Source organism: Mobula hypostoma, chromosome 3, assembly GCF_963921235.1.
Source record: "Mobula hypostoma chromosome 3, sMobHyp1.1, whole genome shotgun sequence".
Lineage (NCBI taxonomy): Eukaryota > Metazoa > Chordata > Chondrichthyes > Myliobatiformes > Myliobatidae > Mobula > Mobula hypostoma.
In genome coordinates, this window is record NC_086099.1 from 42,462,908 (window position 1) to 42,477,235 (window position 14,328).

The following is a 14,328-nucleotide window of genomic DNA, read 5'->3' on the forward strand; positions in this document are numbered from 1 at the left end:
CTTTCCAGTACGACAGTTCCATTTACAGTACAGCTCACATCCCTTTCTCCTCTCCCAGCACAATGGAGCCACTGCCAGCTTTACTACTGAAATCGTGGACTCCTAAAGCCCGTATCTTCGCCGTCTTTGCCTGCATGCTCGTTTGCTTGGCTGGATTATGGGTCCTGCAGTTCAAACGGATTAATCGTAAAAACAAAGACTTCTATTCTTTTGAAGTTCTGAATTCCAAGGGGAAGCTGGTCTCGCTGGAGAAATACAGAGGCAAAGTAAGTTACATCAGAATCTTGGCTGTTTTGCATTTTTGAACGTAATAAGAGACAGTAATCGTTTTTCTTTTGTGTGACCATATGTAATCTGCAGATTCTTGCATATATTTCATTGTTGTGTTCGGTTATTATAACCAATCCGAATTAATATCTAACAGTCCATTTTAGACACGCCCAAAGACAACTTTTTATTTGTTAATATGATTCAGTTAGAAGAGTAAAATGATCCCACTCTCCCTCAGTATTAATTGCCGTGGCTTGCAGCAAGTCTTGCTGTGTACGAATTAGCCGGGGTTGATTTTTGCATCAGCAGTGAAAGGTGGTTCTTGTGCTCTGTCGCTGCAGGCATCCCTGGTTGTAAACGTGGCGAGTAACTGCGAACACACGGAAAAGAATTACCAGGGCCTGCAGGAGTTACAGAGAGAACTCGGGCCCATGCACTTCAACGTCCTTGCGTTCCCTTGTAACCAGTTCGGAAAATCCGAGCCCGGCACCAACTCCCAAATCGATAGATTCTCCAGAACAACTTACGGAGCCACTTTCCCCATTTTCGGCAAGATCAAAGTGTTAGGGAACGAGACCGAGCCTGCTTTCCAGTATCTCATGGGTAAGATCACTGTCGCTGTCTTATTTACTATTAATAAAACTTGTCTTAACCTATAACAATGTTACCTACGACAGATTTAAAGAAAACCATTCTTTATACATTTTCTTCATCAATAATGTAAAATAAATGGTTCAATTAATTAATAGTTTTTTATATAATTTTAAACAGAAGTTCAGCCATTCTCATTTAGGTATGTTTTTCTGGGGAGCCAGTGCAAATCCATTAGACAACTTCCTGTTCCTGGTTCTTTTACATAACACCCCTCCCCATCAACACCACCACTCAAGACTAATTTCCCCACAGCCATCATAAATCACTCCCCAATCAAAATCCCCACCATGTTTTGCTCTGAACTTTCCTCTTGCTATTCTTCTCCACTTAGAGTGGGGAAGAAGCAATTGGGATTGTATTGAAAACCTGAAAATCAGGCTTGGAGAGCACACTGAGATCCAGCATTAATGGACAACAAACTGTTCGTCTGTCTACACATGTGACTTGTCTCTCATTCCTTCAATATCTAACAAATCTGAAAACCCAACCAGTGTTCCTGACCTACCTGCATTTGGTTAGGGTCCAAGATTTCAGTTGAAAAGCTGTAGCTGATTCTGTTGGGAAAAAGAATGCTGGAGAAACTCAGTGGATCAGGCAGCATCTTTAGATGCAAAGGGATAGTTGACTTGTTAGGTCAAGACCACGCAGAAACAAAATGCTGACTCCTCAGTTGCTGTCTGACCTGTTGAGTTCCTCCAGCAGATTATTTTCTACTCCAGGTGACAGCATGTGTAGACTCTTGTGCCTTTGCTTAATCTATTGTGCTAGAGGAGGAGAAAGGGAAATGAGCTGGACTGTAAATGAAACTGTTCTGGTGAGAGGTGAGGGGGCGGAGTGAGAGAAAGTAAATGGTTCCTTCTAGTCAAGATTCTAGTCTCAGAACTTTCCTCAGTAGTTCTGGTGAGAGATTAACAACCTGAAACATAATTTCTTTCTCAGTAGATACTGCCTGGCTTTCTGGGTGTTTCCAATATTCATCCTGTTGTGTATTTTTAAGCGTGAAGGTGCTGTTCTCTATGTATTGATACATTTGCAGACCACTTTGACAAGAGCCAGCATAGAAGTATGGAAGGAAAATTCTGTTCGACTAATGAACTGGGATTGAGCATGTAAGGTTATTTAGAACATGAAAAGTCCTTGAAAGTGAGTCCATAGGGTGTGGAAACAGTTACTGATGGGGCAGTTGAAGTTGAGTGAAGCCATCCCCTCTGGTTCAAGAACCTCAATGATTGAGGGGTAACAACCGTTCCTATACTGGTGGTGTGGGTCCTGAGGCTCCTGTACATTCTTCCTGATGGCAGCAGTGAAAAAAAGAGCATGGTCTGGGTGGTGCCCTCTGATAGTATTAAGAAAATGTCTAGTCGAGCACTTGAAATTCGTAGGAAAAGGTGGCTATGGACCAAATGCTGGAATACGGGATTGATATGGATGGGCACCCACTGTTTGGCATACATTTAGTAGACCTGTTTCCATGCCACATGAAGCTATGACTTCTGCTTCTCTGACAGCAGAAAATTAGACAACTGACACATTATTATTTAATTAAGATTGTCACAGATTTTGCTATTACAGTGGCATGCAAAGGTTTGGGCACCCCGGTCAAAATTTCTGTTACTGTGAATAGCTAAGCGAGTAAAAGATGTCCTGATTTCCACAATGCATAAAGTTAAAGATGACACATTTCTTTACTATCTTAAGCAAGAAAACTTTTCTGTTTCCATCTTTTAAAGTTTCAAAATAACAAAAAAGAGGGTCAGAAGCAAAAGTTTGGGCACCCTGCATAGCAGTACTTAGTAACACCCCCCTTGGCAAGTATCACAGCTTGTAAACACTTTTTGTAGCCAGCTAAGAGTCCTTCAATTCTTGTTTGGGGGATTTTCGCCCATTCTTCCTTGCAAAAGGCTTCCAGTTCTGTGAGATTCTTGAGCCGTCTTGCATGCACTGCTCTTTTGAGGTCTATCCACAGATTCTCAATGATGTTTAGGTCAGGGGACTGTGAGGGCCATGGCAAATCCTTCAGCTGGCGCCTCTTGAGGTAGTCCATTGTGGATCTTGAGCTGTGTTTAAGTTCATTATCCTGTTGTAGGAGCCATCCTCTTTTCATCTTCGGCTTTTTTACCGATGGTGTGATGTTTGCTTCCAGAATTTGCTGGTATTTAATTGAATTCATTCTTCCCTCTACCAGTAAATGTTCCCCATGCACCCGTGCTTAACAGTTAGAGAGGTGTTCTTTTCATGAAATTCTGCACCCTTTTTTCTCCAAACATACCTTTGCTCATTGTGGCCAAAAAGTTCTATTCTAAAGGTTCAAAGGAACATCTAAACAAGCCTGATGCATTTTTGAAAAAAGTCCTGTGGACTGATGAAGTTAAAGTAGAACTTTTTGGCCGCAGTGAGCAAAGGTATGTTTGGAGAAAAAAAGGTGCAGAATTTCATGAAAAGAACACCTCTCCAACTGTTAAGCACGGGGGTGGATCGATCATGCTTTGGGCTTGTGTTGCAGCCAGTGGCACGGGGAACATTTACTGGTAGAGGGAAGAACGAATTCAATTAAATGCCAGCAAATTCTGAAAGCAAACATTACACCTTCTGTTTAAAAAAATGCTGAAGATGAAAAGAGGATGGCTTCTACAACAGGATAATGAACCTAAACACAGCTCAAAATCCACAATGGACTACCTCTAGAGGCGCAAGCTGAAGGTTTTGCCATGGCCCTTACAGTCCCCCGACCTAAACATCATCGAAAATCTGTGGATAGACCTCAAAAGAGCAGTTCATGCAAGACGGCCCAAGAATCTCACAGAACTAGAAGCCTTTTGCAAGGAAGAATGGGTGAAAATCCCCCAAACAAGAATTGAAAGACTCTTAGCTGGCTACAGAAAGCATTTACAAGCTGTGATACTTGCCAAAGGGGTGTTACTAAGTACTGTCATGCAGGGTGCCCAAACTTTTGCTTTGGGCCCTTTTCCTTTTTTGTTATTTTGAAACTGTAAGAGATGGAAATAAAAAAGTTTTCTTGCTTAAAATATTGAAGAAATGTGTCATCTTAACTTTATGCCTTTTGGAAATCAGTTCATCTTTTACTCGCTTAGCTATTCATAGTAACAGAAATTTTAACCGGGGTGCCCAAACTTTTGCATGCCACTGTATATTATGTTTTATACCATAGAACCATTTAGATCAAAATTGCAGTACTTAATTCTCTTCCATTGTCTCACTCTTTGTGAATAATAACTATCAAAAGAAAATAAGAAACTGAAGCAGGTATGAATTATAAGGTACTTCATGCCTGTTTACCAGTAAATAAAATCATGGCTATCGCCATTTCCTTGAATCCCTACTTTGTTTTCCGATCTCCATAACTTTGATTCATCCATTTTCCAAAATTCTATTCACTTGATATTTATAAATTTGGTTTTTGACTGACCCTCATTTTGTACAGGTTTCCCCCGCCATTCGAAGGTAGAGCATTCCTATGAAACGGTTCGTAAGCCGAAATGTCGTAAAGTGAAGAAGCAAATACCATTTATTTATATGGGAAAATTTTGTGAGCGTTTGCTGACCCAAAAATAACCTTACCAAATCATGCCAAATAACACATAAAACCTAAAATAACAGTAACATATAGTAAAAGCAGGAATGATATGATATATACACAGCCTATATAAAGTAGAAATACTTTTCCACAATCATTGCCGGCACAGATCACCGTAGCGAAAATCTCACGCAAGCGCTTTCGGTAGAAAATCTCACACAAGCGCTGTTGGCAAAAACACGGACCAAGCGCTCTCCAGTAATCTTTAAACTATGAAGCTGCCAAATCATACCAAATAACACGTAAAAATACACAGCCTATATAAAGTAGAAATAATGTATGTACAGTGTAGTATCACGGGAATCGGGAAGACAGTGAGCACACTGATGATGGTGTGTTAGACTGAGTTGTCGAAGGCTGGGGTGATGCCGTGGCCCCCCACCCTCCAGGCTACTGAGCGATACATTGCTGCGAAGAATGCAGGGGTCCGGCGATAGCCGGGAGGTACACAGGACATCTTTAAGAAAAAAGCCGAAACAAACATGCCAATTAATTAGGTGCTGCCCGTAATTGTCAGCCCAGATCAGTGCCGATTTCCGATTGCGTTGTCTCTGATCTGGGCCGACAATTATGTGTCGGTGGCACCTAATTAATTAGCATGTTTATTTCAGTTTTTTTCTTAAAGATGTGCTGTGTGCCTCCCGGCTACCTTTGCATTCTCCGCGAATCGATATCTGTCCGTGGCCTGGGGGTTGGGGTGGTGGGACACTGGTTGTCATCTCGTTGCCTGTTTCCATTAGAGCAGGCAGCTCATCTTCTTCTATCTCTGCCCGCCTCGGTGTCGAAGGTCAAGGTTCGTCGTCTGCTGTGGCTGATGTGGAAGGCTTGCTTGACTGCTGAGCTTCGCGCATTTTTCTATCACACAGTTCTTTAATAAGGACTCAAACCATCCTGCAAATATCCCCTAAACCGACGTACCCTTTCAAAATTAAAGTCGTACTTTATCATTACTCATTCGGTTTCGATTGTTATCCTTTTTTCTTCCAATTGCATCAGCTCTTCATCTGTCAGTTTTTGGTGATGGAATGCCAAAACCTCTTCAACATCATGTTCGTCAGCTTCCACAAGCCAAACTCACGTTGTCCTTACTTTATTATGTCTAGTTTTACCGTAAGTGTAACACCCTTACGAGCTCTTTCAGGCTTTTCTGATACCATAGAACTCATCTTGCAAAGGGCTGCTCACAGGCACATGTTAAAGCAAAGCAGTTCCGAATCTGGGGGGAGAGCGGCCTTTTATCGCGCGCTGATTTTTTATCGCGCACTGAATTTTTTTTCGTAACAGTGAAAACACCTTCTGAAAGCGAAAATAGGGTACTAATGTAGGTCTTTCGTAACAGTGAGGTTTCGTAAAGCGAACGTTCGAAAAGTGGGGACACCTGTATTTGGCTTGTCTCTTCAAAAATTAGCAGATTGTATTTGTTTTAACTGCCACTCGCCAGTCAGTGCCTACATCTAATGTGCAGTGTGGCTCTGACACCTGTGCCTGTGATGTGGAAATGAAAAAAGCAGGTCAACCACTAGCACAGCTATAGTCCCACACCACTGATAGATTTGCCATCGACTTCAGTAATGCAGGAAAAATGTACTCAACTGAGGGACTCTAATACAAAGGGATAGCTGGCTTGAATAGTGTTAAAGCATTTAAATATATGGTCATGGACACAAAATATCACTCAATTTATTTACTTTACTTTCTCTATTATCCTAAATTATCTTCTCAATTTTAATTTTAAATTTGGACCAGTACTTTCCGAACTTTTTTTTTGGGCTCCCAGACCACATCCCCAGCACCCCCCCCTTCCTTTTGAGCCATTACATAAAAACTATAAAGAATTTTGATTTACGATGCACAGTGAAAGAAATAGGAACTGCAAATTTAAAGCAGTGACAAAATAATTGGAAAAATTATTCACAAATCAATTTACAACTACAATTTTATTTATTTTTGATTTTTGCAAAACTGTACTTAGAACCCCCCCCCCCCCCGACTGCTGGCAGAATGAGTTCTTCTCCAATTGTATGGGGCATTCCAGATTTAGTAATGAGCAACGAAATATTGTATGAAGCACGCAATCCATCACTTTTTTGCTGTGAGGTGCTGGCAAACATGTTTTGAAGTGTTTTCTGTTTCTGAAAGTTTTCACAAAATGAAAATAAGCCAAATTATTGTTTGCTTTATCAGAGTGTATTCTCTATAAATGCTCAAGGAGCCTGGACAGTTTCATTGCCTGCTTTGAAAAACACATCTTCACACAACAGACACATTGGCTGCTGTTGGTTGCTTGGTACTGGTATAAATCCGTATTTCAGATATACTATACTGTCAGCACTACGTACTATACTATCTGCACTTCTTTTTCATCTGTTTCTGCCATCTTCATTAAGGATTAATGACCATGGTCAATCGCCTATTGTTTCAATCTCAAGTGCTGCAATCAGTAAAAGGGAAAGCTATGATGTCATCATAACTCAGGCAAAATCTGCTCTCTGCCTGAAGATACATACTGTAAGTGTGACAGCAATATCTCAGTTGGGCTGTGGTCTGGAGAAGTGCAGTCAAAATCATTGAAAAGGACAAATTCTGAACTTTAACTCATTGAATACTGTCCCCTAATTCACAGGAACTGCATCACTGTGTGATTAGAGTACTGGAATCGTACTAGCTAATACTGTACTGTACAACAGTAGTGAATGGCAATAATACTGGCCAGGCCTGGAAATCACAGTTTCTTCAGTCCAGATTTTTCATCATGTGCCAAATACAGGAGTGTCACATTGCTTTTTAACAACAAATTTACACTTCGAGCAAAGTATAAGAGAACAATGAGTTAGCAAGAGATGAGGTAATTACATGATCATTGTGATCAATTATGAGGCACTGAGGTGAAAATACTTATAATAAATAATTCATTTCATGAATTAAGCCTGTAATCTCTTAGCTTCCCCCTTTGCTATCACGTGCACCCCCACCACCCCATGGGGCAATATTGCCCACAAATTTCATGATATATGCCAGTGATATTAAACCTGATTCTGATTCTGATTTGGGGGATCTTAAAACCATAAGACTTAGGAGCAGAATTAGGCTATTCAGCCCATCATGTCTGCTGTGCCATTCAATCATCATTGATTTATTTTCCCTCTCAACTCCATTCCCCTGCCTTCTCCCTGTAATCTTTGACATCCTTACTAATTAAGAACCTAGCAACCTCCACTTTAAATATACACAATGGCTTGGCCAGCACAGCCATCTGTGACAATGAATTCCAAAGATTCACCACCTTCTGGCTAAAGAAATTCCTCATCATCTCCATTCTGAAGGGGTGTCCTTGTATTTTGAGGCTGTGCCCTGGTCCTAGATTACACCACTGCTGGAAACATCCTCTCCATGTCCACTCTATCGAGGCTTTTCAGTATTCGAAAGTTTTCAACGAGATCCTCCCTCACTCCAGTGAGTACAGGTTCAGGGCCTTCAAATGCTCCACAAACATCAGCTCTTTCATTCCCGACATCATTCTCATGAACCTCCTCTCAACCCTTTCTAATGCCAGAATATCCTTTCTCAGATATTGAGCTCAAAACTGCTCAAAATACTCCGTGCGGTCTAACCAAAGCCTTACAAAGCCTCAGCATCACACCCTTGCTTTTATATTCTCAATTTCTTGAAATGAATGCTAACTTGCATTTGCCTTCCATACTTCTGACGTAACCTGCAAGCTAATCTTTTTAAAATCCTGCAATGAGACTCGCAAGTATCTTTGCACCTCCTATTTCTGAATTAGTTCCTCATTTGAAAATAGTCTGCTCTTTTATTCCTTCTAGTGCATGACTATACACTTCCCTACACTGTATTGCATCTGCCACTTTCTTGCTCATTCCCTTAATCTGTCTATAGTCTTCTGCAGACTCCCTGGTTCCTCATCATTACCTGTCCCTCCACCTATCTTTCAATTGTCTGCAAACCTGGCCACAAAAGCTATCAATTCCATCATCTAAATTATTGACATATAACATGAAAAGAAGGCCCCTGCTGGGCACCACTGGTCACCGGCAGCCAACTAGAAAAGGCCACCTTCTAATGATCTGGTTTTAGTGCAAGCAAACTAATTGCAGCATTGATCTCCGAGGTACTTTGTTAATGACCTTCAGCTTTTGAACAGGAGTCTTTAGTGTTTGTCATTTTTCAAATATAATTGGTCTTTAGAAGTTTACCTCCTATTCTGTCCATTTGCAACCTTAAAAAATACTGTAAGTCTATGCATTAACTTTATTTGCTTTCTTAACCAATTTTAAAACTTTAGACACAACCAAGATGGAACCCCGATGGAATTTTTGGAAATATCTGGTCAACCCCAAGGGTCAAGTGGTAAAGGTCTGGCGAACTGAAGACTCCATGGCTACTATCAAGAAAGAAGTGTCAGAATTAGTGGCAAAAATTATACTGAAAAGACGAGAAGAGTTTTAAAGTAGAGCAGCTGTGTCAGACAGTCTCCTTCTATGAATTCTGAAAATAGTCTGCACACCTGAAGCTTATACAAGCTGTTGCAGTTTCACTAGATAGTGAATTTCCTTGCATCTGAAATTTCCAGCCACATGAAAGTGTTTTGAGTCCTGATGCTAAAATCTAAATCTATTGTGATATGTGATTACCATGTCATACAATTGTAAAATTCTGTTGCAGTTTTGTTACAACAGAATTATGATTTTTTTGCGGTAGACAAACCTCTATTGATGTTTACATGAGCTACTTTGTTAAAAGGGTACACAACACATGATATTTTGAAAATCATATTACTGTTTAATGCAGACTGCAGCAGCAAATTTCTATACACTCAGAGATAATCCTGAAATCAATTCACAATATTTATAGATGCAAGATAAAAACAACCACTAAGAATGAACAGATTATCTTTTCCAATTAACATTGATTTAGGTATTCCTAGAGCAATATAAATTGGGATCTATTTTTTTGAATCTCAGTTTTTTTATTATTTAAAATATGATTGACATGTTTTGTTCATATCATGGATCAGACCAACTCAATGTCACAGAATAGATTTCAAGATACCATTATCTATTGGACATAGTTTCACTAGGGAAAAAATTGCAGTAACTACAAGGAGATTAGCCTGAAATTCTTGTTTGACCTTATTGTTATACAGATATGAACATCAACAATCACAACATTAACTTTTATGTTATATTTAAAATTTTAATCCCGGAGATCTGGTTCATTAATTTTTTGCACTATAACCAGTTAAATTCTTATTTGCTTTTTAATTTCAGTTCTTAAACTAACATTATATAAGCCTATAGAAAATCTATATTTTTAGATACAATTGCCTCCAGCATTCAAACAAGTATATATTGGATAGTGAAAATTTGATTCAATGGAACAAATCTATATAATGCTTTCCTTGTACAAAGAGTCTCTTTCAGTGTTACCTATATTTTGGTTGTTATGTATACAACATACTTTCTCCTATGGATGCAGTCAGCCCACAAATAATTTAGTTGTGTTTCCCATCACAAAGAATAGCTGCTGGTCAAGTATATTTGACAAGATTAATACATATTCTTAAAGTTCTTTTGATTCTCATAAACTATTCATGTTACTTTTGTAATTTGTAATAACAAAGCCTTAATCTGTAACTGTCAAGTGATTTATCAGTAGCACTCTGCTATGTACAAAAATATTACTGTTTTGCAGATGTTTCTTCAATGTGGCCTAAGAACAATACTCAATTTGTAATTGGACCATATTAGAGGTGATTCCCACATGTTACTTAAAAAATCAGGCCATATTCCATAATGCCACGCCACATTATCAGTGTGTGTATCAAGAAAGCAAATTGAAAACAAGAAATTTTGTGTAAATGTATTAGTTGCTTTACACATTAATTCTCCGGGAGCAAATGTTATTCCTCATCCAACTTTTTGAGTAGAGATTTGAAAATTCTATAAGGACAAATCTCCATAAACTAATGGCCATAATGCAGGGGTCACCTGTACTCATGATAGAACAGCAGCATATCTAACAGGATGATGTCCTTTGGTTGCTATAATGCTTTTTGAATTAGCTGAACAGCGAATATTTGTGGGCGCGTAATGGCCAAGATATCACTTGTGTTCAGCTTGAGACATAAAAAGGTTTTCATGTCTCCCTCGTATGCATTACTACAGGAGCTGCTCAGATATATGACACTCTTCTTACTTCAACCATTTCTTCCATAATTCACTTTATGTTTTCTCTTTATATTTTTTCTATTAATCCACCACTGTGATTATTTTCATTGTTTAATACATTTTGTCTCTGTGCTTCCTTTTGTATTGGATTCCATTACAAAACCAGAACAACGAAAGCAGGAAAATCTCCAAATAGACTGTGTTATTTTACCATTAGAAATAGAAGTAGGCTATTCAGCCTTTGGGGCCTGCTCAGTAGCTGATCTCACACAAACCTTTGATTGCTTGAATGTCTAAAAATCAATCAAGCTCTACCTTGAATGGATTTAATGACCGGAATACCACACCCGTCTTGATTTAGAGAAGTCCAAAGATTCATTGATGTCTGGGTGAAGGAATTCTAATCACCTCTACCTTGAATGGCTGACTGTTTAATTTGAAATTATGACCCCAGTTTCCAGACACTGATCAGGGGAAACACAACTCTACATTGGCTCTGTCAAGCCCTTTGTGAATTTTAGAACAACACACAAAAATCTGGAAGAACTCAGTAGGTCAGGCAGCATCTATGGAGGAGAATAAGCAGCTGATGTTTCCGTCTGAGAGCCTTCATCAAGGAAGGTTCCTGATGAAGGGTATCAGCCCAAAACATCAGCTATTTATTCCAGTCCATAGATGCTGCCTGACTTGCTGAGTTCCTCCAACATTTTATATGCATTGCTCATAGATTTCCAGCATCTGCACAATCTCTTATGCTTGTGAGAATTTTGTCAACTAACATTCTTCTAAGTTCAAACACAGTCTACTTATTCTCTTTTATACAATAGATATGTCAATATGTGAACCAACATCAGATTACTGTTAACTATGGAGCCAAAGGTTACATGCTGGCCATTTATCTTTTGCACTTGTATTGTTCATGTTAATTTTGGATTGCAGAGGTACAAGCTCACTTTTCCAAGATGAAGCCCCACTTTCCTAGGATCTCCTAGATAAGAATGCAATATTTTTATTCATGGTTATTACAGTTTTGTGCAGCATTTCTGTCTGTTAGTGTCTGGAGTGAATTGTTTGGGTGTGTAAATTTTTGAGTAACAACTACACAGAATTTGTAGTTTCAGCTAATCTTCTCTCAAAGCCATAGCATCAATGATGACTATGCATCGAGTTGCTGAGGCTCTAGCCTTCTTATCACCATACCCTCTTTCCTCCTTCGAGACAATTCTTAAAACCTACCTCTTTAAATGGATTTTCAGTCATAATGCCTAATATTTTTAAGTATTTGTAAAACATCTCGGGAACTTTCCATATGTTAAAGGTACTATATTATTACAAACTGTTCTCTGATTTAGTCACTTCAGAAATTAACATAGCTATGCTGTGTATGCTTTACCATATTGGAATGTGAGCAATTTATTAAAAAGTTTTTGAAATATAAGAAATCTGTGGACGTGCTGGGACTTTTCACTGCTCCGTTCACTGGCAGGAGCCTTGAATGGCATTTCACTCTTCCATATGTTCGCATTATAATAACCGATGACACAAAAAACATAACAGGATTCAGGAGAACAGAAAATCGTAAGTAAATGAAAGATTTAAGTGTTTGATCTGAGAAAAACGCTGGCAGCCCCACTATGTATAATTTTGTTTATACAGAATTGGTATATTTCTATGTATATCAAAGTGATTACATTCCTTCATCTTTTTTGTATAATCTCTTCAAAACATCAATAAACATACTTTATTTTGGATGGGCTTTTACGCTTTAAGTTATAAATTAATTTCTTTCATTTGGTATGTTCCTGTTTACATTCCTAAACAGTAACAGGAGGTCTGTTCTATTTGTTATTTTTCCAAAATAAAAGTTAATCCGCAAATGTTGTGCAGTCAGATTGTCTAATTGTCATCAAATTCTGGATGAGTCAGACCTTCATAATAACCTCTAGCAAGGCCAATATCTGCAGCTGAAACTCAAATGTTTAGTTCATATAATCTGGTAAACATAGCATCCAGTTCAACCTTTTATCTAAATTGTAACCCAGTCTTTCTTGGGTTACAATTTAGTCCATCATCAAAATTAGTTCTACCAGAAAAATGCAACCCATTCTTCTTCTTTTCTCAATCCAGCTCTCACTGAAGCACTTATCCACAACAGTGGCTACTTGGATTTCATCTAGTACAGCGGTTCATGGACCCTTTGCTTAATGGTATTGGTCCATGGTATTTAAAAAGATTGGGAACCTTGCCACGGCCTAAGTAATTTCCTGTTCAAAAGTATCATAGTCCCTTTAACTTTGTTCAACAGATCTCTGCAGTCTCTGCCAACACTCTAACCATCTCCCTCATTAGGTGCATTCCTGTTTTGACATACTGCACTCTACTAAATGTGTTTTAATCCTTTTCTGTCACCTGCCCCTTCTTCTCTCATTCAGGGCTTGCTGATCATTTGTCCTTCAGGTCTCCTGAAGCATTAAGCCATATCAACATACAGTAAACGAGCCAGTTTAGAACAGTAGCATAATACATTGGGCCTCTTTGGCTGGCACTCCCCTTGCTGAACCCACTGAATATGATGATGCAAAACAACAAAGGATTTGGCAATGATCCTATCACTGAAACAAAATTCAGGCAATATCTTTGTGGTGAGATCAAGACACAATATAGCTTTCCCAGAGTTATACACATGGCCTACAGGAAAATATGATGTCCAACCTTATGCATGTAAGACCATCATATAGAGGAGCAAAAATAGGCTATTCAATCATAGCTGATGTATTTCCCCTGTCAACCTCATTCTTCTGCCTTCTCCCCATAATCCTTGACACCCTTACTAATCATGAACCTACCAGCCTCTGCCTTAAATATACTCAATGACTTAGCCTCTGCAGCCATCTGGGACAATAAATTCCATAGATTCACCACCCTCTTCTTTAAGAAATTCTTCCTCATCTCTGTTCTAAAGGGATGACTTTGTATTTTGGGAATGTGCCATCTGGACAGACTTTACTGCTCATGGAAGCAAACCTCTCCATCTGCACTCTATCCAGGCTTTTCACTATTTGACTGGTTTCAATGAGAATCTTCCTCATACTTCTTAATTCCAGTGAGTATAGGCTCAGACCCATCAACTATTCCTCATACATTAACACTTCCATTTGTTGGACCCTCTCCAGTACCAACACATACTTTTTTTAGATATGGGGCCAAAAACTGCTCCCAATACTCCAAATGTATTCTAACCAATGCTTTACAATGCCTCGGCATTACATCCTTGCTTGTGTATTCTAGTCCACTCGAAATAAGTTCTAACATTGCATTTACCTTCCTATTACCAACTCAACCTGCAAGTTAACCTTTTGGGAACCCTGCACTAAGACACACAAGTCCCTTTACACCTCTGATTTCTGGATTCCCTGGTTACAAAATAGTTTACACCTTTATTCCTTCTACCAAAATGTATGACCATACACTTCCCTAACTGTATTCCACCTGCCACTACCCTGGCCATTTTCCTACTCTGTCCAAGTCCTTCTGCAGACTTCCTGCTTACTCAACACAACCTGCCCTCCCACCTATCTTTGTATCATCCACAAACTTGGCTACAAAGCCATTAATTCCATC

The 14,328-nt window shown here is 39.1% G+C and overlaps 1 protein-coding gene across 1 annotated transcript; it reads left to right on the forward strand.

Annotated features, from left to right (window-relative positions):
• The first annotated feature begins 28 nt into the window (after window positions 1–28).
• Window positions 29–12,577, forward strand: LOC134343394 (probable glutathione peroxidase 8-B). The gene is made up of 3 exons (XM_063042099.1): window positions 29–266; window positions 612–873; window positions 8,823–12,577. Exons 1-3 carry the CDS (start codon window positions 63–65, stop codon window positions 8,984–8,986), a joined length of 630 nt encoding a protein of 209 aa, XP_062898169.1. The 5' UTR covers window positions 29–62; the 3' UTR covers window positions 8,987–12,577.
• The last annotated feature ends 1,751 nt before the right edge of the window (window positions 12,578–14,328 follow it).